Source organism: Hemitrygon akajei, chromosome 18 (genome assembly GCF_048418815.1).
Source record: "Hemitrygon akajei chromosome 18, sHemAka1.3, whole genome shotgun sequence".
NCBI lineage: Eukaryota > Metazoa > Chordata > Chondrichthyes > Myliobatiformes > Dasyatidae > Hemitrygon > Hemitrygon akajei.
The window spans coordinates 46,845,073-46,871,417 of NC_133141.1; the positions used below are offsets into that span (position 1 = coordinate 46,845,073).

General features: G+C 36.4%; 1 protein-coding gene across 1 annotated transcript; it reads left to right on the forward strand.

The window, feature by feature from the left end:
• On the forward strand, positions 1-25,621 carry znf281b (zinc finger protein 281b). The gene is made up of 7 exons (XM_073071603.1): positions 1-121; positions 4,576-4,973; positions 11,331-11,456; positions 13,620-13,740; positions 13,943-14,026; positions 14,183-14,301; positions 16,084-25,621. The coding sequence occupies exons 2-7, from the start codon at positions 4,620-4,622 to the stop codon at positions 17,641-17,643; spliced, it is 2,364 nt and encodes a 787-aa protein (XP_072927704.1). The 5' UTR covers positions 1-121; positions 4,576-4,619; the 3' UTR covers positions 17,644-25,621.
• The last annotated feature ends 724 nt before the right edge of the window (positions 25,622-26,345 follow it).

Consider the following 26,345-nt stretch of genomic DNA (forward strand, 5'->3'; position numbering starts at 1 on the left):
ATCCGAGCTCCCGTATTACCCGGCGTGCAGCTTGAGGCAAGATGGAGGAGCCGAGTGACTGAGGGATGTTGACAAACTAGAGACTGAATCGGGCCTTAGATCCTGGGAGCGGCGATGCGAGGTAGGCGCGAGAGCGGGAAGGCAGTTGCCTTGGCTGGGCTGCCGGCGATCGGGGCGCTGGCCCCGAACTGTTGCGGAGCGCAGGCCGAGAGTCGACCGGCAACGGACAAAGCGGCCTGGAGCTCGGTAGAGTCCCCGGTCTTCCCCGGGAGCCACGCCGGGTCCCGCGCCCACCAGCCCGGGAGCGAACTCGGTCTCGTGGCCACCACTCTCCCTGACAAAGCTCGTTCCCCACAATTGGCTTAACTTAATCCGACTGACCCTGGAAATTAAAAAAAAACAGGCATGTGCCTCAGTGAAAAAAGCGTTTCCACTTTCAGGTGATATTTTTGAACAAACGTTTAAAGTAACAAATTTAAACGTTAAAATGAAGTGCAATAAAATTGTAATTTTGCCCTGATTGGAATTTTAATAGATAATTTCCACTGTCAATCTGCTATAAAGTAAATTAGACCACACTATTTGCCATTCAAATCCTACACATCTGTAGGTAAGTTGGCTTAATTCAAAAAATATTTATTTAAAAAATAATGCACATATGCTGTGTCCTTTGGAGAATATTCTCTCTCTCTTCCCCCGCCCGCAGCACCATAGAAAACAATGGGATTCAGATTAGTGAGTGCTGATCTTGGGATGTTCCAACAGCTCAAATTATTTGGTTCAGTTATATTTCAGTCACCTGTGGTCTGTGTAGTAGTTCAGGACCTGGGAATGCTTCCTGTTGATTCTGTCAGTGAAATGACCTCTCAAGCTACTGCATTGGACTATCTCTGTTGCTGAGGAAAGCAATTTGAATCATTCTCTTTGTTTTTAAAACTACAGCAATTTTCTCATTATTTTTCTTTAAATATGGTATCTGTATCGCATTCCAAAACATTTTTAGTCTTCTCTCTGCTTAATAAATTCAGTTCTTGCCAATTTTATTCTCTTAACTTGAGGTCCAAAATGAATGCACGATTAATCAGAAGATCTAAAATTTAACTATAAAAAAGTGCAATATTGTACATTTCATTGTTGATCTTCCTGAAGTTCATATTTCAGATTGTGCTTAGTTAGGAACAAATTGGTACATTGTATCAAAAGCTGGACATCAAACTTTTTAATGGTGTTGGGCTTCATAATTTTTTTTAACTTTCAGCAATACAGCACAGAGTAGGCCCTTCGAGCCATGCTGCAGAACTCCACCCAGCAACTCCAGAAGCCTGATTAATGCAAACCTAATCACAGGACAATTTACAATGATCAGTAAATCTACCCAGTACGTCTTTAAATTGTGAGAGGGAACTGGAGCACCCGGGGGAAACCCATGCATTCCACAGGAGGACGTACAGAGACTCCTTAGAGAATGGCACTGGAATTGAGCTACCAGCTCCAGAACACCCCAGGCTGTAGTAGCGTCGCAATAACCTAATCATGGATTACAATCAGTACAGCAAAAGACACTTTTAATGCTTAGTTTTGCTTGTTCCCTTATTTTAAATATAAAACTAAATCTAGGAACCCCACAATTCTAAAATATTGAGGTAAAGATTTGAAAGCTTATATTTCTGATTAGTAAATCAGTTTTGTTATTTTTGTGCTGCTTCAGTCTGGCTTTTGGGTCATTTTAGATTACACATTATTATTTAACATGAGACCCTTCTGGAGTATTTAGTGAAATTGATGCCTCTAGACAGCTTTGAAAAAGAGGAGAACCCATTCTATTTTCTTTTATGGGCAAAGTATTTTGGACTTAAAGTGCTCTTTCATACCCATATTCTTTTCTAGTTTAATCACTGATAAGGACAGTGAGTGTAAAATGTGATTGGATACTTTCTGAACAGTATTTTGAAAGTATACAGAACTGGGGTGGGTGGGGGGGGGGGAACTTCTGTTCCTGCAGATGTGCCTTCTCTGTAGCTCTTTTAGTTCTTTTGGTGATCAATTTCAAAAAATTCTGTTTCTCAGGGTGAGTATAGTATAACTGAGACCATAAGCTATACTGTATAATAACATGAAAGGCTGAAGATTGAACCTTAATTTTAAAAGTTTAGTTTGGAGAAGCATGTATTAGAACTATCTAGCTGATGCATCTCTATATTGATCCCATGTAACATGCCACTGTGACTGTACAAGCACATTTACCCGTGTCAGTAGACTAGATTTTGTATTCAGTGCACAAGTATTCACTTCACATACATTTGTCCACATACAATGGAGCATACGGTGATATAGAAATCCAAAACTCTACCGGATCTTCTGGTGATGTCCTGCACTGGAAATCTGGCGCCTATATGCACGGGGTAAGCGACTGCTTATATCCTTAAGCAATTGGACTGAGGAATCTTATTGATGCAGTAAGTTGTAAATGGAAAATGTTATTTAATGGGCAGAGAGCAAAATGTAGAAAGGGGTAAGAAAATTTCCAGTATTTCTAGATCTTCACTGCTTAAAATTGGTAAGAATGAAGCTGCTAACTTATTAAAAATTTCAGTACCGGAGTGGTTTTGCAGTGATTGCATGTGACCTATATATCTTGTTCTTGAATGGAAAGGCCCTAACTATGTCCATAGTGTCTTGGAAGTCAGTTACTAAAGTAAGCTTGTGTATATTTGAGTGGCAAGTTTCTTCATTTGTATTAATATACCTGTGTGATTTGTTCCTTAACAATTCTGAGCAATGATTTTTTCTTTTTCCAGCAGAATTCGGGCATTTTATTTTACAAGCAAAAGTATATAGGTATAAAGGTGTTACCCACTTCTTAGTACTTCCATTCAGAATCCATGTTGCTTTGTAGCAATGTTTTTCTTTGCAGATTCAACTTAATCTGCAAAAAATGTTCAGTAGCTAGTACTGGAGATTGTGGAGTATATGAACTGCAGGAGTTAAATAAGTTCCAGCAAGACCGTGACCAAGTCCTGGAATTTTTATTGTGAAATTTGATCAAATTCTCAATCTTAGTGCGAGTAGTCCAGTATGGAGTTAGTCCATCAGTCATCCACTTACAGTAGATTGACATAAGAACAATGTTCATGCTAGATGAGCCAGGCTGACAATGGAAGCTACTTGACTGAAGCAACTCAAATAATGCCTTGAAATAAAATTGAGCTGTACTTAGTGATAAACTTAAGCTAAACACAGAGTTTAAAATATTATTATGAAATCTTAATTTATATTTTCATAATGGAAAAAATCTACCTTTGGAATGTGTAAACTTAATGATATTTAAAATTTAGAAGGGACAAGAGTAACTGCTCATTTCGATGGATGCTCCCTTTATCATGTCCCAAAAATATGCTTTAACTTCAACCTATTCTTCAGCAGATTAGCCCATGTTACACTTATAAAAAAAACATTTTTGTTTCATTCCCCATCCTTTAATTTTGTGTAAAGTAAATGGGTAATTTGTGTTAAATTAACAATATTTTTATTTTGTATGCTCATACATACTGAGTACTAAATTGTGAATGTTCAAGGGTGGTTTATAGCAAATTCAATATAAATTCTGCATTGCAGTGACTTAAGTACATACATAGATAAAATCAATTTTAGGGCTATAATCCATTAATGGCTTTGTCAGAAAGGTGTGGGATTTATTGAAAAGTTATGCTGAGAGTAAATGCAGTGGGAACATTAAAAGAAAAAGTCATCAAGACTTCCATTATGTCACACTTCAAACTGACTTATTTCCTTGTTGAGTTAATCAGGTCCACAAAGATGTGCCTATCAGCAAAAGTTAGTGTAGTATATTGAGAGGAGTTTCTTGAGGTATAAGGAATAACAAAAATAGAAATTAGACCTGTTTTGAGGAGATTCTCCATTACATAAATCTCTAAAGTTATTGTAGTATTCAGTAAATGGTTTGTAGCTTCTACTAGTGATTTAATTTTGTAGGAAGCCTGAATTAATTTTCTGTTGTTCATCATTTTTCCCTACAAGAGGTCTATATGTGTTGTTTCATCTTTCAGGTGCCTTAACAAGACCAAATTCATCTTTTGAACATACTTTTTTATATTGTGGTAGAAAGCTACCATGAGAGGTGCACTTTATCTGACAGACACTGTTTTCTGCTGAAATGCTGTGTTTAATACTATTTGCAAATAATTTGACCCAGGTGAAAGTTCACTTCCAAAAACTTACTTGTAGTTCACTAAATGAAAGCAAATCTGTTACTAGGTAATGATTATGATGTCACAGAGTAATGCTTTGAGTGGTTACACAACTATCCCTCCACATCAGATGATTGGCATTGTAACTTACTCTTGTGAACATAAGGATCCCAGCTTCTGTTACTGTCCTCAATATTGATATTCTCTTGTACCATTGTATTAGGAAATCAGTCATCAGTGCAGTATGTCATACCTTTGGCTATCAGGTGCATTTAAAGTTTGTAATCCTTTCAGTAGAAGCTTTTATAACATTGTATATACTTAGCTGTTTCATATGCCTAATATTTTTGTCCTCTCATTACTTTAGGAGTGTGCTATCGATCTGGCTTTGAATAATTTTAGACCTACATCATGAGCATTGTTCACGACAAATTAGGTAACGAATTCCTCAGGAACGGTGGGATGGAACCAAATTTTTCTTCTGGCATGATCATGTTCAGTCACCTCCCACCAATCACAAATTTTTCCAGCCTCGCTGCTCATTCTGTCACACCAGCTGTACCTCAGGATTTGATCCTCAAAAAAGATCCTGACGCTCCGGCAGAAAAATACCCATCAGAATACGTGCAGCCCATCTCAGATGTGAAAGAGAAGAAATTTTCCGCGCATGATGGATTTTTATTTTTTAAGAATAAGCTTCTCGAGGAAGAGGAGATGGGCAGGGGGCAGAACATCTTGACCCACAACCTAAATCATACTGGTGTAGTAAGTATCATGTTTTCCAGTCAAAGGCTTGCATTGCTTGTTAGTTGAATATTGTTATGAAGTTAAATCAGTTACTTTCCATTGTAGCAATAATGAAGATCTGTCGTTGGACTAGGCAGTCCAACTCAGTGGGCAGAAGCCAAAATAAGAAGGTGGAGGAAGGGGAAGTAACAGCTGGAAGATGATAGCTGAAGCCAGGTGAGGGATAAGGTGGGCTGGGGGGGTAGGGTGAACTTGGAAGCTGGGAAGTGATTTCTGATAGGGTAAAGGGCTGAAGAAGAGGAGTCCATGAGGAGAGGATAGTGGACCATGGAAGAAAGGAAAGGAGGAGGGACACAAGAGCGAGGGAATGGGCAGGTGAGGAGAAAAGAATGGGTGGCAGAGTAACCAGAATGGTGAATGGAAGGGTGGGGGACGGGGGAGAAACTACCGGAAGTTAGAGAAATCGGTGCTCATGGCATCTGGTTGGAGGCTTCCCAGACGGAGTATGAGGTGTTGCTCTTCCAACATGGCAGTAAAGAGGCCATGGACCGACGTGGGAATGGGAAGTTGAATTGAAATGGGTGGCCACCTGGACATCCGCCTTTTGTGGCTTTCAGAGTGAAGGTCCTTTGCAAAGCAGTCTACCATCTACATCGGGTCTGACCGATGTAGAGGAGGCCACAATGGGAGCACCAGATACGATAGATGACCCCAACAGATTCACAGGTGAAATATCACCTCACCTGAAAGAATTGTTTGGGGTCCTGAATGATCATGAGGGTGGAGGTGTACGGGCAGGTGTAGCACTTGTAACACTTGCAGGAGTAAACGCCAGGAGAAAGGTCAGTGGGGAGAGACAACAGGACAAGGCGTGACATAGAGAACATTCCCTATGGAAAGCAGAGAGTTGGGGTGATGAAGATGTGCTCAGTGATAGGATCCAATTATAGATGGCAGAAGTTACAGAAATGATGTGCTGAATGTGGAGGCTGATCCTTATTCCTAGGGAAGCCCTATTCCTGTCATGACTAGAAGGACGGGGTGAGGGTAGATGTGCGGGAAATGGAGGAGATGCAGATGAGGACAGCATTGATGGTGGTGGAAGGGAAACGCCATTCTTTGACAAATGATGACATCTCAGATATTCTAGAATAGAAAGCCTCATCCTAATATTAGATGCAATGGAGACAGAGGAACTGAGAACAGAATAGCATTTTCAGAAGAGGTGAGGTGGGAAGGGGTATAGTTGAGATAACTGTGAGCCAGAAGGTTTGCCAAAGATAACACTAGATAGTCTGACTCCAGTGATGGAGAGAGAGAGATTGAGAAAAGGAACAGGTGTCAGAGATGGGACAAGTAAATTTGAGGGCAGGGTGGAAGTTGGAGGCAAAGTTTATGAAATTGACAAACTCAGCATGGGTACAGGAAGCAGCACCAATTCAGTCATCAATGTAGTATAGAAAGAATTGGGGAGCAATACCCATGAAGGCATGGAACATGGATTGCCTCATGTAACCGATGAAAAGCCAGGCCTAGCTGGGGTCCATGCGGATGCTCATGGTTCCACCTTGGGTTTGTGAAAAGTGAGAAGAGCTGAAAGAGAAATTGTTAAGGATGAGAACCAGTTCCGCTGCACAGAGGAAGGTAATGGAGGAGAACTGGTTAGGTTTGTTGTCTAGAAAAAAGTGGAGAGCTTTAAGGCCTTCCCAATTGGGGATAGAATTGGACATCCACAATGGAAAATTAGGTGATTAGGTCCAGGGATTGCAACGTTCGAGAGCGTGTGAAATGTCACAGATGTAGGTAGGGTCTGAACCAGAGGGAACAAAATGGAGTCATGGTATGCAGACACAACCTCAGTGGCACAGGAGCAAGCAGAAATAATGGGCCTACCAATTATTAACATTGTGGGCTGAAGGGCCTGTTTCATTACTGTACTGTTCTGTCTTCTGCTGGGGCAGTCAGGTTTGTGGTTCTTGAGTAGGAAGTAGAAGCAAGCAAAGCGGGGTACATGATCCTTGAGGTTGGTGGCAATGCATGGGAGATCTGTTTTCTTTGTTGACATTTCAGTTTGCTATCAAACGTACACGGGTAAAATAGTTATCAATACTGTCTCAGTAATATACTATAACTTCAATCTCTGAAGGGCAGTCCTATCAACTGTGTCAACATTGACATTTTGTGCAAGATGTCCCTGAAGAGATGAACTGTGTCATGGCTTCTCATATCAGTAAAGAAAGGGACGCCACTACTACTCCAATGCATAATTGAGTCATAATCTACTGTACATCTCCCCAGTTTAATTTACTTGTTCTTGACATGAAGAACACGTGAGGAGTGTACTAGTTATTACTTACTACTGGTATCCCTGAAGGCAATCTAATGTGAGATTGCATTCCTTTATTTGTTCAGTAGTATTTGACTAGTGCACTAAACAGTTAGGAATGGGTGATATATGCTGATGTTAGGCATCTGCATCTCAGGGACAAACACTGTTGAAATAAGCATTTTCTAGGATTGGAGCATAAGCTTAATAACTTTGAGGCAAGATCACATGATGTGAACACAGCATAACATGAGGCATGTGATTTCCTGTTCTCATATTATCAAAATCGTATCTAAATTTCTTTGTTGTTTGCAATTTGGAACAACTTGACCAATTGCCCTACTGGACTGACACCATATCAAGTATTCAGTAAGATTTCCAATTTGACAGTTTTTTGGGATTATACAATATGATAGAGAAATATGTAGCTGGGCCTTTTGCCCAACAAGTAGATTCTGACACTCAACCACCCATTTATGCTCATGCTACATTAATTTTCCCTACATTCCCATCAACTCGCTCCTACACGCAATTGAGCAATTTGCACTGGCCAGTTAATTTATCGCCCATGCAACTTTGACATAAGAGAGGGAATCTCTGGTATCACAGTGAGAATGTACAGATTCCATAGAGGCTGCACTTTGGGTCAGGCAGTGGTTCTATTAGCTGCACGCTGTGCTGCCCGGAAGAAAGAGGTTGGTTGTGCCTATCTTTTAAAATATCTGCTTAGCTTGCCATGCTTGAAATATGAAAGTATGCTAACCAGTAATATCAAGGAGGTACTGAAAGTCTTTTTCATTCATACATATATGTGTATGTGTATATATATAATATATTAAAAGGGAGACGAGAGTGGATATTGGATAGGTGGAAAATGATGCTAGCAAGATAGTAAAGGGGGACAGAAATGGTGGACGAACTTGATAAATATTTTGCATCAGTCTTCACTGTGGAAGACACTAGCAGTATGCCTGAAACGCAAGTGTCAGCAGGCAGAAGTGAGTGTAGTTGTTATTATTAAGAAGATAATGCTTGGGAAGCTGAAAGTAGATAAGTCACCTAGACCAGATGGACTACACCCCAGGGTTCTGAAAGAGGTTGCTAAAGATACTGTGGATGTATTAGTACTGATCTTTGCAGGATCGTTAAAATCTAGAATGGTTCTGGAGGACTGGAAAATTGCAAGTGTCTCTCCACTCTTAAAGAAAGGAAACAATAGGCCAGTTAGCCAGACTTTAGTGGTCGGGAAGATGTTAGAGTCTATTGAGGATAAGGTTTCAAGATACTTGAAGGCACATGATAAAATAGGTCAAAGTCAGTATGATTTCCTTAAGGGAAAATGTTGCCTGACAAGTCTTGGAATTATTTGAGGAAATAATAGGCAGGATGGACAAAAGAGAGTCAGAGATGTTGTTTACTTGAATTTTCAGAAGGCCTTTGACAAGGTGCTGCACATGAGCCTTCTTAACGAGATAAGAGCCCATGGTTTTACAGGAAAGATACTAGCATAGATGATTAACTTGCTGGCAAGAGGCAAAGAGTAGGAATACAGGGAGCCTTTTCTGGTTAGCTACAGTTACAAATGGTGTTCCACTTTTTGCATTGTATGTCAACGATTTGGATGAAGGAATTGAAGGCTTTGTGGCCAGGTTTGCAAACGATACAAAGATAGGTGCAGGGGAGGTAGTGTTGAAGCAGAGATTGTGCCAGAAAAACCTGGACGGAGTGTTAGAATGGGCAAAGAAATGACAAATGGAATATAGTGTAGGAAAGAAAGTGTATGATCGTTCACTTTAGTAGAAGTAATAAAGGCATAAACTATTTTCTAAATGGCGAGAAAATTCAAAAATCAGATGTGCACAGGAGTCCTTGTGCAGGGTTCCCTAAAGGTTAACTTACAGGTTGATTCAGTGGGAAGGAAGGCAAATGCAATGTTTTCGTTCATTTGTTGAGAGAATAAAATAATTCATTGACTCAAAAAGAGAAAATGTGACCATTGCACCATTATCTCGGGATAGAGTCATTTTTTACAATTGGCCGATGAGCTATTTTATCCAAACTCAGAGTCAATTTAATTGGTGGCCTGAGATTTGAATGATGTCATTATTTGAACATAATTTTTTCCTTGAATACATTCGAAACAGAAATGTTCTTGGGAGTACTTTGGGCATGGGAAATGATATTCCCATGTAAGTTTGTAATTTCAAGATGTCCCATTTTATAGTGGTGTATTTCTCGTATGGAATAAAAAATAACTTTCATTTATAAAACACATATCACAGTCCTTGGTGTAAAGTGTTTTAACTTGGAGCATTGCCATAACTTGTTTGTTCATCTCAAGGTTTCTGTGTGGTGTTTATTTGTATGATCAGCGAATGTTTGCTTGACATTGGATTTGTTTGGCTCTACTTTGTTCATGGTGCTATTTCAGTCTTGCAAATTAATCTTCATTATTTGAAAAACTGTCCCACCTGAACTAGAAACATTTTCCTTTTTTTGAGTCAATGAATTCTTTTATTCTCTCTACAAATATAGTCTGACCTGCTGAGAACTTCCGGAGTTCTGTTCTTTTTATATTTAATTTACTGCTGTTTTCCCTTGTTTCTCTTCTTTCCCTGCTCTCAAGGCTCTGGTCCATGCTGAATTACAATTACCTTGCATCGCATCAGGCATCTCTTCAATAACTGCAAGTCAAAGCCGTGTATGAAAGCATCACTGCCAGGCTGTTGTGTCACTACACCAATCCCTGTATTAGGTTATCCAGCAGTGGTGACTGATAACGTCAGGACTTGGAGCCCAGAAAGTTAGAAGTTACCAGTAGAAAATGGAAAAAATTATTTTAGTTTATGCCGCTCGCCAGATCTTATTCCAGATGAATAGTTATTGACCTCTGACTTGTATATGACAATTATTACTCAAACTGTTGTCAAGACTGAGATTCTAAATCTCCTACCCTAGTACTGTAGTTACCAACCGTACTACTTGAAAGTTATTTGATAAATATCCAGTCAAAATTTTCAATAGTTGTGCTATTTCTGAATTAGTAATTTAGTGCATTTTGGCATCAGAGGTCATAATACAAAAGAGTACTTCAACCCACTAAAAGACTTGCTAGGTATGTTCATTCTTTGCTGCCTTTCGGTATATTTCAAGTTGAGAATGACCTGATCTGTGCTATCAGTAAGTTGCCATCCTAAAGTGCATTGTGTTTTTATTTAAATTGGAATTTCTGTTCATTTATATTTTAAGTGAATTGTTATTCAGGTTTAAGTTGGTGACAGTATTAGTGACATTTCTTTATTTTATAGTCTAATTAAATATGTTTTGGCAAAATTGTGTTTAAAATGACCGAGTTAACAATATATGCTCCAACTGTTTGAAAGCCAAATGACTTCAATATATCATTGTAATGCAATTATTCCAAATTCATATCCTCAGAATCACTTGCAATAAATTCCCAGTTTGATTATGACTCCTTCAGGAAATCATTCACAGAATGCTAACTACATTTTGCTAAGCAAGATAAATAAGGCCAATGCTTCGTCACTACTTGCATTCCTTGCATTGTGGGAAGGGGGGGTGGCATTCTGAGAAAAATGATTTTCCATAATACAAAAATGTATCAGCTGCATGTGCACTAAAGAATGCAAGAGTTGAAAAATAACTTATTTTTTTCACTCACTTTGGATGAGAGAAGATTTGATATTTCAGATTTTTGCGTAGTAGTTTGTGAATTAGGTAAGAGCAAATTTCCATAACCCAAACAGCTGTAACGTGGAGGTTGCCTGTACTTGTAGAGCTCTGGTTTGGGGTTCCATGCTTCCTTTTCTAGCAGGCATATCAAAGGAAGAGAGAAAATATTGCCTTTATTTGGAAAATTACTAAAACAAACTTTACAGCTGTCGTGTCTCAGTGTAGGAACAAATTGGTAATGATATGAATGTTGAATTGTTCTGAATTTTCAATATTTTCTTTGAAAGTTTGTAGTGTTAGGCTTGGCCTGGAGACCAGAAATCAACAATTACTAATTTTATTTTAAATTCTTCCAGTCACAGGTCAGATATGAAAAAGATTACCTCTCTGTTCCAAAACAAGGGTCTGTTAAGAGGGCAAAAAAACAAAATTCCCAATCTCAGGATACAAAACCCAAGCGGAAGCGAAGTGAAACCTCCAAGGTAGGGTTCTGTCGGTGCATGGAATATCCAAAAGTGGCTCAGAAATTGTTGTCTATTATATTCTTAAAGCCATTCAGAATGCTGTTGTTATCCCTTTTCAATTATGAGTTAACTACTTACTGATTTCAGCAGATTTTATTAATGATTTTAGAATTTAACTGGGTTGCTATTAAAGTTAAGTTACTCTGAGTTCCTATACACAAAATTTCTGTAAGCTTGCAATTAAAAAGGTAATAACAGTACAGATTACAATTTCAAAGCATTTTAGCATTTTGTTTCATTGTTGATTGCTGGCAAAATAAAGTCAGTCTCAGAGTTGAGTGAGTTTATGAACATATGCATGTCTGTTGATGTTGTTTTGTTGGCAACTCCTGAAGTTTAAAAATAGTGAAAGTTGTTGCAAAACAAAATGCTCAAAATCTTGAAATGATTCCAAATGTATAGATTTTAAATAGTGATTTGTTTTTTAATAATGATGGCAGTTCTATGCTCAGGTTTATATAGAGTAGCAGCAGCACCTCTAATAACGCACCAATCTCAACCCAGAAATATTTTGTGTTTTCTTTATTATTGCTGGGATAAAAACATAAAACGCCGCTATGAGAGTACTGTGGTTCACAAAGCCAAGGTATCGCTGCCTTCTCAGCAGCAAGTAGGGTTGAGCAAATATATCGACATGATGTATTAAAAGATCTTTTTATGGGTCTAAATCAGCAACAATCTGGATTCACACCGCTGCCAGAGTTCATTTGTTAATCTCTGAAATATTTGAGTTACACTGAACATCAGAGTGGAACAAAGTATTTCTGTAACTCATTTGTGATCTATCATACCTATATGTTATAAAATTATGTTTAATTATTATTTTAGTTAACACTTTTTAAGATACCATTTCTTAAATTATTCGCAACACTTGTAACACTGTAGCTGTCACAATCCAATTTATCAAGAAACTAATTTATCAAGAAACCACTACAAAGCATTTTCAAAATATTCTCTTAATGTCTTCTCTTATTAATCTTGACAGATTCTATATCTTGGCAGTTCCGTTTTTATTGATTATTTATAATTTTAGATGACGTGTGATACAACATCAGTATATAAAGAAGTGCTTGTAAACAATATCATACAAAATGGTTTGTGAGCAACCTGTTTTTTTTAAAAAATGGAAAATTTCATTTATATTAAACATTGCCAACATATAATTCGGAAGTATTTATTTCCATGACTAAATTGAGCCAAATGACATTATTTGACAGATATTTTAAATCTGTAAACAAACAAAATGCTCCTGAGCAATCTCCAGTTGAATTAATATTGATAGTGCTTGCTTAATCGTATTTTCTCTGCTAAAATCTTGACTATTAAAGCCATCAAATGTTTATTGCACAAAAAATGATGGAAAATAGATTGGGAAATGAAGCAAAGTGGAGATTGATAACTTTTAGGGGAATTATGCCTTGTTTTCAATGTACTATGTTTTAGAGATTTATTTGCAATACATTTGAAATCAGCATTGGGTGATAATCTTTGTGTTCATTGACCATGCACTTGTGTGTGTTATGTATGTATATCAGTATAAATAGATGCATTCTGCATTTCCCATTATAAATAATATATTCATCCCATTAATGGTTATAATTACAAGACAAATTTAGGTGGTCAAATTTCATTCTAGAGATATAGACTTAAGTATTTTAAATGAAAGACATAAATGGAAATGAGCACAATGTATGATTTCACAATCTCAAAATTATATCTGTACCTTTTCAACCAATTATTCATATTATCGAAAGATAGAACTTCATTTAAACTTGCTACATTGCAACTTTTTCTGTATTTCAGAAGTTCTACATTGGATATAAAATCCAATTGAGATGCTCTGAAATTATGAAAACTCACTTGCAGATCTTGTCTTTCTTGTGTGCCATGGCTTAGCAAATTGACCAGTTACCTACCTTCTCCTGTTGGAGAAAGACTAGTGTTTTAAAATTACTGAAAATAAAATTGGCATTGTCACATGATGTTAGATAATTTATTAGAATTTATTAAATTGCCACCAGTGCATCTGAACAGATCTCTAACCTTGCTGTGATATTCATCTTTTTTGTGACTTAATCAAATTATTCTTTGCCTTTAAAAAGGAATTATTTTCTCTCATAGCCTTCAACAGGTGGAGATGGTACCAATCTTTTACATGGTCCGAAGGTTCACATATGTGAGCATTGCTGTGCCTCCTTTCGTAGTTCTTACCACCTTCGTCGCCATGTCCTTATTCATACTGGTAAGGAATTAAAAAACATAGTACTGAAAATAAGCTTTAAGTTTTCCAATTTTGTTCAGTGTTCCTTGTGCTATTCGGCATTAAGGATTTGATACTATGCATGGTATTATTTATTGTTTCTGTGTATTTGAGCTTAATAATTTCAAGTGGCTTGCTCTATTAGTTGGTGTTTGAGGAATAATTTTATATTTATCCTTTATAGGTGAACGGCCTTTTCAATGTAGCCAGTGCAATATGTGTTTCATTCAGAAGTATCTCCTTCAGAGGCATGAGAAGATCCACAGTGGTATGTACACAGATTACATTGACATCTGTCTTAACCAGTTGTATTGCTTTTTTATTTTTCTTGCCATATGTTTGGAAAAAAACTTACTGTCCTAATGTAAATGCAATATGTTAATTATCTTCTTTGAAGTAAAGCTAACATGTATGTTACTTGAAGGAGAGAAGCCGTTCTGTTGTGATCAGTGTAATATGAGATTCATCCAGAAATATCACATGGAAAGACATAAACGGACGCACAGTGGAGAAAAGCCTTATCAGTGCCACACTTGCCAACAGGTATAGAAAACACTTCTTGTGTATGAGAAAGATATAGAATGTAAATGTTAAATTACACATATCGGATTAAATAACCTGGTTTGGATAGGCTGGTAATGGGTATGGAATTGTATATTGACTGATCCAGCTTCATAGTAAGAAGCAAATGCAGTATATCAGAAGAATAAACACAAAGTACACTGCAGATGCTGTGGTCAAATCAATACGTACAAAAGCTGGATGAACTCAGCAGGAGTCCTGACAAAGGGTCTTGGCCTGAAACGTTGACTGCTCATTTCAACGGATGCTGCCCGACCTGCTGAGTTCATATCAGAAGAATAATTGTTGAAGGTCACAAAACATGCTTTTGGTATTTGACTTATTAGTAAACTTGTTCTCTTTTCTCATATCAAACTTGTATATGGATTTTGACCTGTATAGAAAAAATAGAGAGAGCAAATTATGACAGAACTTTCGAACCCTGAACACATTGCAAAGTTGCTTATTTTTTCATACCCAATCTTAACAGCCATTATTGTAAGTGCATTGTCAAACATAAAGCATTTGCCAATTCAATGCAGCACAGAACAAACCAGTCCAAATTTCATCAGTCCTGATGAAAGGTCTTGGCCCGAAACGTCAACTGTACTTCTTCCTATAGATGCTGCCTGGCCTGCTGCGTTCAGTCAGCATTTTGTGTGTGTTGCCCAAATTCTAAAAATTGGTTGTCATGCAAAAGTGTTATTTCATTTATCTTTCCTTTCATGAAATTTATTGGCAATCCACCCCATAAATGTCCTGAGACTGTCACATTTCCACAGATTTCCTTTCAACAACAGCATCTCTTACCCCGCCCCCAGCATCTGGCTGGATACACTGATGATGAGAGCAACCCTTCACCCTGGGAGAAGTTGCTTCACATTGCCTGCACATCGGCAGAGTGCTTGGCACTAAACCTGAGAGACTTTGTTATATCTATTTTAGTCAACTCCTGTTGCGTTCAAGCTGAGTAGAGTGCTCTAAACTGTGCTCTACATAAAAAATTTCTAGCAAGAATGGAGTACTAGGTGATCATACGCTTGAGAATATAAAAGTTGAATTAATATTAGTATAATGATGAAATGATCTGTTCCTGTAATATTGTAGGATATTTATTGTTAAGATATTGGGGATTTTTTCTCATGAAAGAATCTTGGAGTTCTTTTATATCCAGTTAAGAGGGAAACAAGGCCCTGTTTATTGTATTACCATCAGCAAAAGTGCAGCATGCTTCTAGTGCTGCATTAAAATATCAGCTTAATTCTGTAGAACAGAGTTTGAACCCACAACCTGTTGACAGTGAAACCACAAGACCACATTTTGTAAAACAAACTAACATTCAGATTTTTTTCTAAACAATAAGTCGTCTCTTTTTCCCTTAGTTTTCCATTCCCCTTTTTTCCACATATGCTTTACATTTTGTAGGACTAAGTTTCTCTTTCTCTGAGCAAATTAATAATTAACCCCATCTTTGTTTGTCTTCCATCTTTGTGTGTAGTTTTTCATTGCTCCCATTGAATTTCTTTGTATCTACCATGAAAGCCCACAAGAAAATTAATCTCAGAATAGTATATGGTGACATACAACTACTAATAAATTTACTGTGAACATCACAAATTAACAGTCAAGTGTTAAAGTTCAATTATATATTTGAGAGAACAGGTGATTATGTGAACAGAAACTCGTTTTTGTTCAACTCATCATTCATATTGATGCTTGTCTGTGTATGTGCATGTAAGATATAATTGTTTTTTTTATCTTCAGTATTTTTCCAGAACAGATAGGTTATTAAAGCACAGGCGTACATGTGGTGAAATCCTTGGAAAAAGTGAAAATGGAATGGAACCTGGACCATCCGGTCAAATTGGAAATGGATGTTTCACTTCAACTCAGGGAACGACAGGAGCACGCAAAAAAACAAAATCTAAAGCTACATCTCAGGAGACCAAGGACAAGGCAGTCCGTAAAAAGAATAAATCTAACATGTCTGAACTGCAAAGTAGCTTAACCAGCTGCAAAGATAAATTGTCCGTGTATAACATGCATGAATATGCTGTTGAATTGCCAATGGGGTCCTCCAGTATAAAGTTGGGAAATGCAAACGAAGAGGATTTACAAACAAGAGCACCTAAATTAGTAATTAAAAAAGTAAATCGGAAGAGCCCTCAAAGGACAGGTGTGAACAATGCAGCACATCTTGTTATACCTACCACGGAGCTGATGAGACAAAAGTTAATGACTAATAAACAAGGAGCTGTAGAATTGAACAGCAGCACCAGCATGGATAATATTGTCTTGTTGCAGAACGCAGGCAATAAAACAGAACAGGCTAATAACTGCAACTATGACGATGCTATGCAGTTTTTTAAGAAAAAAAGATACTTGCAAGCTGCCTCCAATAACAATGACTATGCAGTGAGTATAGGACAAATGGCATCTCAGCAGTCTGTAATCCAGGCAGCAGTTGCCAGTGTGATGGATAATGAAAACTCACTTACTTTGCTGGATTCTTCTCCAATGAATGTGGATGTGAAAGTCTGTCATGAGAAGTCAGGAATTCCAGATGAAGTCCTTCAGAGCCTTTTAGACCAATATTCCCACAAACATGAGGGCCAGCATGATGTTGCTTTTGATATTGCTGACCAACATATACCAATCCATTCTTCGGGCGAAAATCCAGAGATGCATGAGGAGGCTGTTTGCCCAGAGTCACATCCATCACGTAGTGACAAAACAGGAATGCTCCAAGAATATTCTAAGTACCTCCAGCAAGCTTTAGAAAGAACAAGTCAAGGCGATGGGTTTTCGCTAACCCCAGGAATGCAGTTTTGTTCTACTAGTCTTCCATCAAGTCTACCCAGCCATAATTTATTCCCTGATAAACAAGCTTACACCACCCCTGCACTTGAGTGTGGTTTCAGTCCATCAATTACCTCAGTGTTGCCAACCACCTCACCAAAGCCACATTTTGGTTTGTTGGTCGGAAGTTCCCAACCTGGTATTCACTTTCCCAGTACAGAAACTGCTCATCAAAGGCTGACACCATCTCAAGAGTTGGTTGGGCAGTTGGAACAACAAAAGAACTTGGAAGGTAGTCTGAATCATCAGGTCTATCAGATTGAGAATTTTGCCCAGGCATTTGGTTCTCAGTTCAAGTCAGGCGGTAGGGTGCCGATGACCTTCAGCAGTGGCACCAGTGAAGAAGCAGGCCACCGAATAAGGACTACAGTTTCTGAATTCTCAGGGTACACTAATTTGTTGTCTGATGCTAATGAGCCAATTAGTACGGGAGCCAAGACTCCAACCAGCCAAAGTTACCGGTAAGGTCACAAGAATGACCAGGCTGGAGGGCCTTGAGTGCTTGATACCATGTTTTTAATCATGTGTAAGCACATTGTCAGTCCAAATGTTTATATATCAGGTTCTGAGAAAGAAAATGTAAAATTAATGAAGCCCTTCCAATGCAACATTTTACCATTTTGTTTGGTGCATTCAGTCTGTAATCCTGTTTAGAACAGTTTGTATTAGGAATAAATTTTAAACAGTGGATAGGCAGAAATTTAACTAAGTCTCAATTCTTTTTTTCTCAGTGGATTGAAAAATAATTAGCAAAGTAGCATGACTTGGATGGGGTTAAATGTTTTTGTGGGATTTGTTTTTTTAATTCAGCTGTACCATTAATGGAAGAAGTGTAGCTGTTAAAACATCAGGGAAATACTCAACATACAATATTGAAAAATAGAGACATCATTTCTATTGAGCTGTGGCTCTTGTTTATAGTGCAACTCAGGAAACAAATGCAGTAAGGGGAGATTTCTATTGAATCAAATTCCACAAGCTCTAATTTGAAAGGGGCACAGAACTTTGTTAGAAAAATTGCAATGTCCATCAGCGCATTCAAGCATTTGGTCCCTGACAACAGCTTTGAAGCCACAAGGCATCAGCCTCATTGACCCAAAAGGAACTAATATTTGACCAATTTCATTTCAGTATAGTAATTTTAAAAAAGTGAAAAATTTTTAAAAATTAGGTAGAGCAACACTTTATTTACCTCATTCTACATTTTAAAAGCCGTGAATAGGCAGGTACCAATGCAAATATCAGTAGTAAAAGTAGCATGAATCAGCGTTGCGTAAATATAATTCCTGTTGGATGCTATTGTTAAGGTTAGCAATGTTTACAGGGAAAAAGATAATTTTGTTGTTTTAGAAAATTGTAAAGTACAGGGTGAAAGGATGAAACCACAGTTCTGTACAGTGAAATCTGCAAAGTATATTGAAAAGTTCAGTATGCTAGATCATAATGTCCTTTATACATTTCATAGTGTTGCAAAAGCATAGTGTTATAATTCAGATTTACCCGTCAGTTTGATAGGTAACCTGTTAATATAATAGCCATTAAAAGTGTGTGGTAATTTGCTGCTTTGTTTTGTGTTATAAGACCTTGGAAAAACAAAAAAAGGTCACAACTTTCAAATCTAGTTAAGCCGACAAATGCCCGTTGGCCCAGTTGTACATACTCAGAGTAATTTTACTTTGATTCTGTATTCCATCCTAAATTCCTGAGGCCATAGATGATTACAGTACATAAGCTTCATTATTTATAATTCATAAATAGTTTGTGTAGTTTCAGGAAGTCATCTTGTAAAGTTGCTAACAATTATACTGTATGTTTGGAGAATTTTTTTTTACTCTGTTTCAAGGGTCAGTTAGGAAATCTCCCATATCCAGGAAGAATATATGAAATCCTTGGTAAACTCTGGTTGTGGTTTGTCTGTCAAGAACATTTCCTCAGGATTTTAACGTAGAAGAGATCAGATGATGCATTGATCAGCAATTACCTAAGCAACAATAATCATGATCTGAAGCTTTCTCTATTTAATTATCTCAACATGATGAAGATTACTCTAGGTCTTTCACCACAATCTGCTCACTGAGCCTAATTCCATGACATTTCACCATTAAGCAAGTTTAACAAATGTAGACTGAACAAATTATATAGGTTACCACCGTTTATAATTAAGTCAACACCCTACCTACTGTAAGTTTTGCTGATGAGTTGGCCTAACATTATTTGGACTGGTCTTTTAAAGAACGCATGAAGGAAGAGTTTTGGCGTGTACCCAGTGTGATTAAATAAGATTTTTAAACTGTTAAAATTAAAGCATTGTCGGACTACAAATTTGCACACACATTAGGTTTATATGAAGGAAGCCCACTTAGATGAAACCTGTCATTTTTACAGTGACTTTATCTTGAACACTCTTACTGGTAGCCCATTGCATTTATCTTAAATTCATGTATCATAATTCTGAATACATCTTTCAATCTACTGTGAATTATTGCTTTTTATTTCTATATTTTGATTTCTGATATGTTATTTAAGTGATCTTGCAAGGCTTAAGACCAACATATAATCACCTTATCCTAAAAACACCTTATGGCACTATTTAATGTCAACTGATAATTGTTCTCCTCTTTAGAATATAGCATATTCATTCTTTACACAATTCTCTGTTGATTTGTAAACTTCAGTAGTTGCTGCTGTCAGGATTTGACAGTGCATCTACTGAAGCTGAGAGGCAACATAGAAAAAAAACTATAAAAGTCCCTGTTTAATTGAGCATTGGTCTGGGCAAAGATTGTATACACATTAAAGTTTTCTTTATCTTCCATGAAGCTTCAATCAGAAAATCTTTCTGACCGGGATGTTGAGCCTATTTTACTGTTGTAGTCCATGATCTTCATTTGAAAACCCCAGCTAAATTCTGAGTAAGTGAAGTAAAGAAGGTGTGGGGGGAGGGCGGTTGAGTGCCAGTGGGGTAGGCGGGGGGCTGTGGTTTATTCCACAGTTTTTAATGCATTTTTAAACTGGAAAATTTGCATTTTGAATAATTTTGTTTTATTGACTAAGAATAAGGAGCTAAGGTTGTTAACACAGTGGTATAAAATTAAATCATCCTAAAAGAGATTTGGCTATTTATTGGAAGAGTAGTCGATTTTGAAGGTGTTTACAGTACATTTTGAATATACCTGTAACTAAATCTATAGTATTCCAACAGTGTTGAATGTTTTAAAATTGATTGAAATGTTGTTTTACTTCCTTGCTGTATGTCATGTTTGACCAAAGGTCAAACTTGCATTATGTAGAAATTGTGACTTGCAGTAAAACATACTGTAAAAAGTTTCATAAGTTGTTTTGGATGCTTCCCACATATTTCAGTTGAACTTTTATTTTCATGACTGCACCAGTGTAACAGCTATAACAAAGCTTTGCATTTCAAATGTTAATGGATTAAATGAAAAATTTGATTGTTTTTATATACCAAAAATCAAGAATTGTTACTTCACTATTTCAAATCTAAATTGTATGCTAGAACAGAATTCCATCCTATGGATGGGATGTCTTCCCCTTGTTGATATGCACTCATTGCTGAGTCAAGCTACAGTACTATAAATGAGGTAATGAGACTGGGGCACTGCAGTCCTGGTTTTGCAATGATGTGGTGAACAGGCCATACTATGAGTAGTTGTACAATGACTCATTGACAGTGAGAAAAAGAAATCAATATAGTTTTCTATCTTTGTATGCCCTACATTGTTGACATCTTGACAAAAATAATTCTTCATGAAGTTATTTTAGCATTGAAACAACACCATTTAAAATACATAAATATTTGGTTAGAATCTAATGACATTAAATCACTTAAAGTTGGTTTATATTTTCCCTACCATGTTGCAAATGGAGAAAACTAAAGTGACCAGAAATGGTTAACTCCATTTTGTTACACGCGCATCTGTAAAAGTTAATCTCTAAAATAACCTAAATTGATTTCTTCATTTATTCCTTGAAATGAGTACTTCAAATTTTATGCCAAATGAAAAATAGCTACAAATTTGATTTCTGGTTTGTTTGTTGTTGAAGTGAGCTGAGTGTTCTTTGTACTATGTACTTTGTAGTTTACAGTATTTGTTTTATTTTGACCTCTACTATTGTCTTCGGCACAGCACGTAACAAATGAACAAACAAATTGTCTTCATTGTTGCACACAGCATTGCTTTCTAGTTTCGGTCTCCAGTCATTTCAGTTATCTGATTGAAATTACACACACTAGTTTCTAGACCTTTTGTTTTTTTTCCCACCAGCTTTGATTAATACCTGATTAAATTTTTAATGTCTAGTTTTGCCTTGTTTACTTAAGGACTTTGTGCATTGAATCTGGTGCATAAACTACACAATGCCATAGAGAATAACAGTTACAAAATATTTTCTGATTATTTTTAGTGACCAGAATATATTAATCTTTTGCACTCTGTTTAGACTGCTTTTGTCAGCACATTCTAAACTAAATCAGATACTGTATATAACTGCTCAATTTCTGTAAAATATTTGTTAAATATGCCTGGATTATATGTTCTTGGCTAATTGCAAGCTTTCAATAGGTGAATTTTCTGACATTTGAATACTCAAGACCGAATATATTGCATCAGAAGAACCTTTCTTCTTGCACCTTCATTTCATTTTAATACTAATGTTTGACACCACAAAACAACTTGCGCACACAAAGGAACTTTTTAGTGTGTGTGTTTAAGGCTATTAGTCTATAGTTCGCATTGAATTTTTGTGAAATGTTCAACTGTTAAGATAATTTTGAGTTTGGATTTCAGGAACATTCAAATTGCAGTTGCGCTTAATGAAAGTTGTTATTTTTGTGCTGTTATTTTCCCTTCAATTCAAAATAGATGGCGCTATTTGATTATCAATATGGGGAGTAGACCTCCTCTTTTTAAAGCAATAAAGAATGTGGCAGAGTGAATTCCTGATTCTAACCTCTGTAGATTGGATGGAACAAAGTTGAATGTTCCTACTCAGTTGATTGTTATACACTTATCAGTATAGCAGACCATTGCAATTTTTTAAATCACAGATTTTAGAAATGGTTTTCTTTAGTTCTCATGCTCTAATAACTCATCTATTGTTCTTAATATATTTATCATTTTATTTAGCAAGATTATGTCACTTTTCTTTAGTTTAAAGGCATATTACAGTGTCATTTGCTGCTAGTGATCCAAATTGGGCTGTAGTGTTATCTTGAGTGGTGAAAATCCAGTTATCAGAATGATCGCAAGCAATAGTTGATTGTCAACTGCCCAGTATTAAAATTCTTATAGGTATTACTAAAATGGTAACTATAGCAATAAGTACATTAAGATCAAATTTAGCATACATTATGTATCTGGAAATAACTATTTCTTCATAGCTGGCCTAAAAATTACCCCTTCTAAGTTCATTTCTTAAGTGTGCACTCATTTTGGGAATAATATAGATGAATTTGGACTTGTAGATATTTGACAAAGGCATTGTCCCGGAGGAAATCTCTTCCCAAAGCGGCTGCTAAATTTACAAAGCAGGTTTTGCAAGATGAAATCACCACTGATGGAATTAAATCTGTTATTTCCACAGTATTTGATTCTAAGCATACTGTCCAATTGCCCAGAAATTATCCCAATGGGAGATGACTGATCAATTATATTAATATTCAATACAACTGTTAAAATTTAAAATGACTTTTTCAATTATTGGTTTCATCTGAAAGATTCTTTTTGAATAGAAGACAGTTAATGCAGTGTTACTTAAAATAACATTGTGTTTTCTGCAAGGTCACTAAACAAACTACGTGAACAGCTTCTTAAGTAACCATGTTATGTGGAAAGTGAACTTGCTTAAGGCTTCAAAATACCGAGGTGAAATATGACTTTGTTTTTAACCAGTGATTTAATTCAATGTGTAATATTGTCAGAATATGTATCTCTTTAAATGTGTGATAATTAAAAGGGCTCTGTGGAACACTGATCAGAATTAACCTCCATTTACAAGATGGAATTGTTTCATAATATAGGAACTTATAGACAAATGAATCTGTTGAAAGGGTTGTCAGAGAATCGTACTCAAAATTTAAAAATTATTTAACACTTTATCAGGATGGGTTTGTTCTAGCTATCTGGAATGTGAATTTGAGTAAAAGGCAATAAAGTGTGGGCTACACATTCCTTCCTCTTAACTGGTTATGTTCATCTCTAGGTTTTAACCTCCTTATGAAACAGATGAATTTTGTTTCTAGAACTGAGAATTTTTTCAAGGTTTAATTTTAAATGAAAGGACACTAGAACTTTTTTTTTAAAGTAGAAAACTAGATGATATTCCACTTCCTGTAGTATTTTTAAATCACATTCTCACATGAAAAGCCTTTAATGTGGGGTTACCTTTGTAGCACTGAATGCTTCAGCAAAGGATTCAATTTTTAATATTATTTTAATGTTCCATTATCTTTTTTTCCATATGTATTTTTCTAGGAAGTCAAGTTCAAGATTTTAACATTTTAATTGTGTAGTTGGTGATAGTAGAGAAAGAAGGTCAGCATTCCCTTTCTCACTTTCACAAGCAGTTGAAAACATTTTGCAGGTTATGGTGTTAAAAAGAACACTAATTCTGAAAGAACTATGAAATTTCTATTAGATTCCTGATCTGTTTGCGTTAGGACCAATAATATAATGATTTGAAGAAAACCTTATTATTTACATCATTTTCTGGGTTTATAAATTCCAGTTGAACTGGAGGTTTCTTGGCATGACTATCTACCTCCAACTCTCCACCTAGTCAAATCTTCATTTTGTTTGTTGAAGGAATTTGTGGGGGGAAAAGCTTGATTATTTATTTTCCTCTTGGGTTACTGTCTGATAGATTAATCTTTCATTCCTGGAAACTTCAGAGCAGTCATTGAAGAGTTGATGGTCCTGATTGCTCTTGAGTCTAGTCAGGAAACCCCTTGGCAATATGAAAATAACAGTAGAGATATTGTTAATTAATCCAGGTGGAGATCTATGCAATATTTTTCCAAATGCACCATATTTTGTTCCTACTAAAGATATCTCTCAGACTGCAACTTAGATGCCGTTAGCAATACCTTGATCTTTACACAACTGGGTCTGTATAAAAGCATGGATACTATGCTGATTTCTTGTGGAGCCACAGATAAACATTGTTTATCAAAAGCCATTACAGTGTATGCCTTGTAAATATTATACATTAATTATTAATACTTTGACCAGAATTCAGATAATGTGAATGTTCATAGGTAGATTTTTTGAAGTGTTGAAACAGCAATTATGAAATTTATTGACTACTTATCCTGTTGTTCTCATGAGGTGTGAACAAGCTGGAGTCAGTGATTTGTTAACACTGAAACAGGATTTTTAAGAAACAAATCAATTTCACAGTAAAATTGCATGCAAAGCAAGACTTTAGTCCATATTCTCTTCAAACCAGCAGCAACACAGTACATTTACAGGACAAATGATTTTTAAATCTCTTAGCTGAAGCATCTACTCTTATGGTCTTGTGTATCTATTATCATCATCCAGTCTCTGAATTACTGCAGGAACATCGCACTGGCCTATACTATTCCAGCTGTAGAATCCTCACAGTGCACACAGTATCCCAGCCAGAGAGCCACTGCACCAGTTACTGCATTCCCTTGTACTGTCTCGACTTTTAATAAAGGTTGACAATTGCATCAGGAACTCAATCACAAAATAATATCATTGCACTCTCCTCTATTCACCCAGGAATAGCTGAAGATGCCTCTTGCATGGCACATCAAATCATATCTTTTTTAAAAGACTCAGTAAATGGGCAAGCTTAGATTTTTAAAATAATTTCACAAATTGCAGTAAAAGGGAGTAGAGCTTGTTATTTTTGCACATGACTTATTCTCAACCTGTGTTTTAGAAGTAAAACTATGTCGTAGACATGAGTGAGGGGAGCTGAAGAGGTGAGGGTTCTACTCTAATGGTGTACCTAGAAAGCATGTCACAAAATAAGAGATTTAAAGCTACATTTGCAGCTATCAAAGCACCAAAATCAGTTGCAAAATTTTTGAACCAGGAACGTCTGTTGTCTATTTAAACCATTAGCCTTATATATTAACATACCACATTTACCTCACAATAACAGTTTTTGTAGAAAGTGTTTAATTGTGCATTTTTTTTTACAAGTTTGTAAGAAAACTGTTTACTTCCACTCATGTGAAATATATTTGTATTATGCAAGGACCCTTCTGTTACCATTGAGCAGTGTATCTTATTTACTTCACACTTGATTGAAATTATGTAATGGATTATGTCTTCTACCTTTTTTCCTGTTTGTATAGATCATGAGATATTTCATGTGAACTTTCTTAATGGTCAATTTAGTGTGTGTGGTGCACCATTTATGACATCAATAAAATGTTCCTGCCAACCTATCACTTGATTATATTTTATTTTTAAAGTTCATTACTCAAGCACAGGACAATGATGTTAACATGCTAGTTTGGTGTATACAGTAATACAGTTGTTATTAATCAATAGCTAAAAACCTGGCTCAGTGTTCCACCCATCCTATTCCTAGGTTCACAGCTTAGTCCAATTTCTTATTCCCAATACACATGAGCACAGGCCAACCAGCATTTCATAGAGTGGATGTCTTTGAAAGACATCCCTGTGCAAATTGTTTTTGGTCGGGGAAGGGATTTCTGGAGAGAAGATGCTAAAAGGTTTTTTACTCATGGGATGCTTTTACAAGGTTTAAATATCTGATCTATTATTGTCAATTGCTTTTAACATTTTTTTAAAAATCAGTTTTTAAATAAGGGAGTTGCTGTTAATTGATATCTTTACCACTCCAGAAGATACATTTTCTGTGCAGAATCAAGTTCTGATGTTATATGAAATAAATTAAGTATAACCTTTGACAGTAAATTTCTTTACATGGATGGATAAGGTGAGAGATTTTAAATTAAGATAAAAGCACAATTTATGCTGAACAATTCCAAATTTGTTAACATTTCCAAAGGGAAGTATTGTTTAACATGTTACAAATATATACTTATTTGCTTTGTTCATGGGGGATATATTCTCCACATAATTATCATTGGGTTTAATATTTCTGAGCAAAATATCTGGGAAGTATTATTTGTGTGGTGCCCC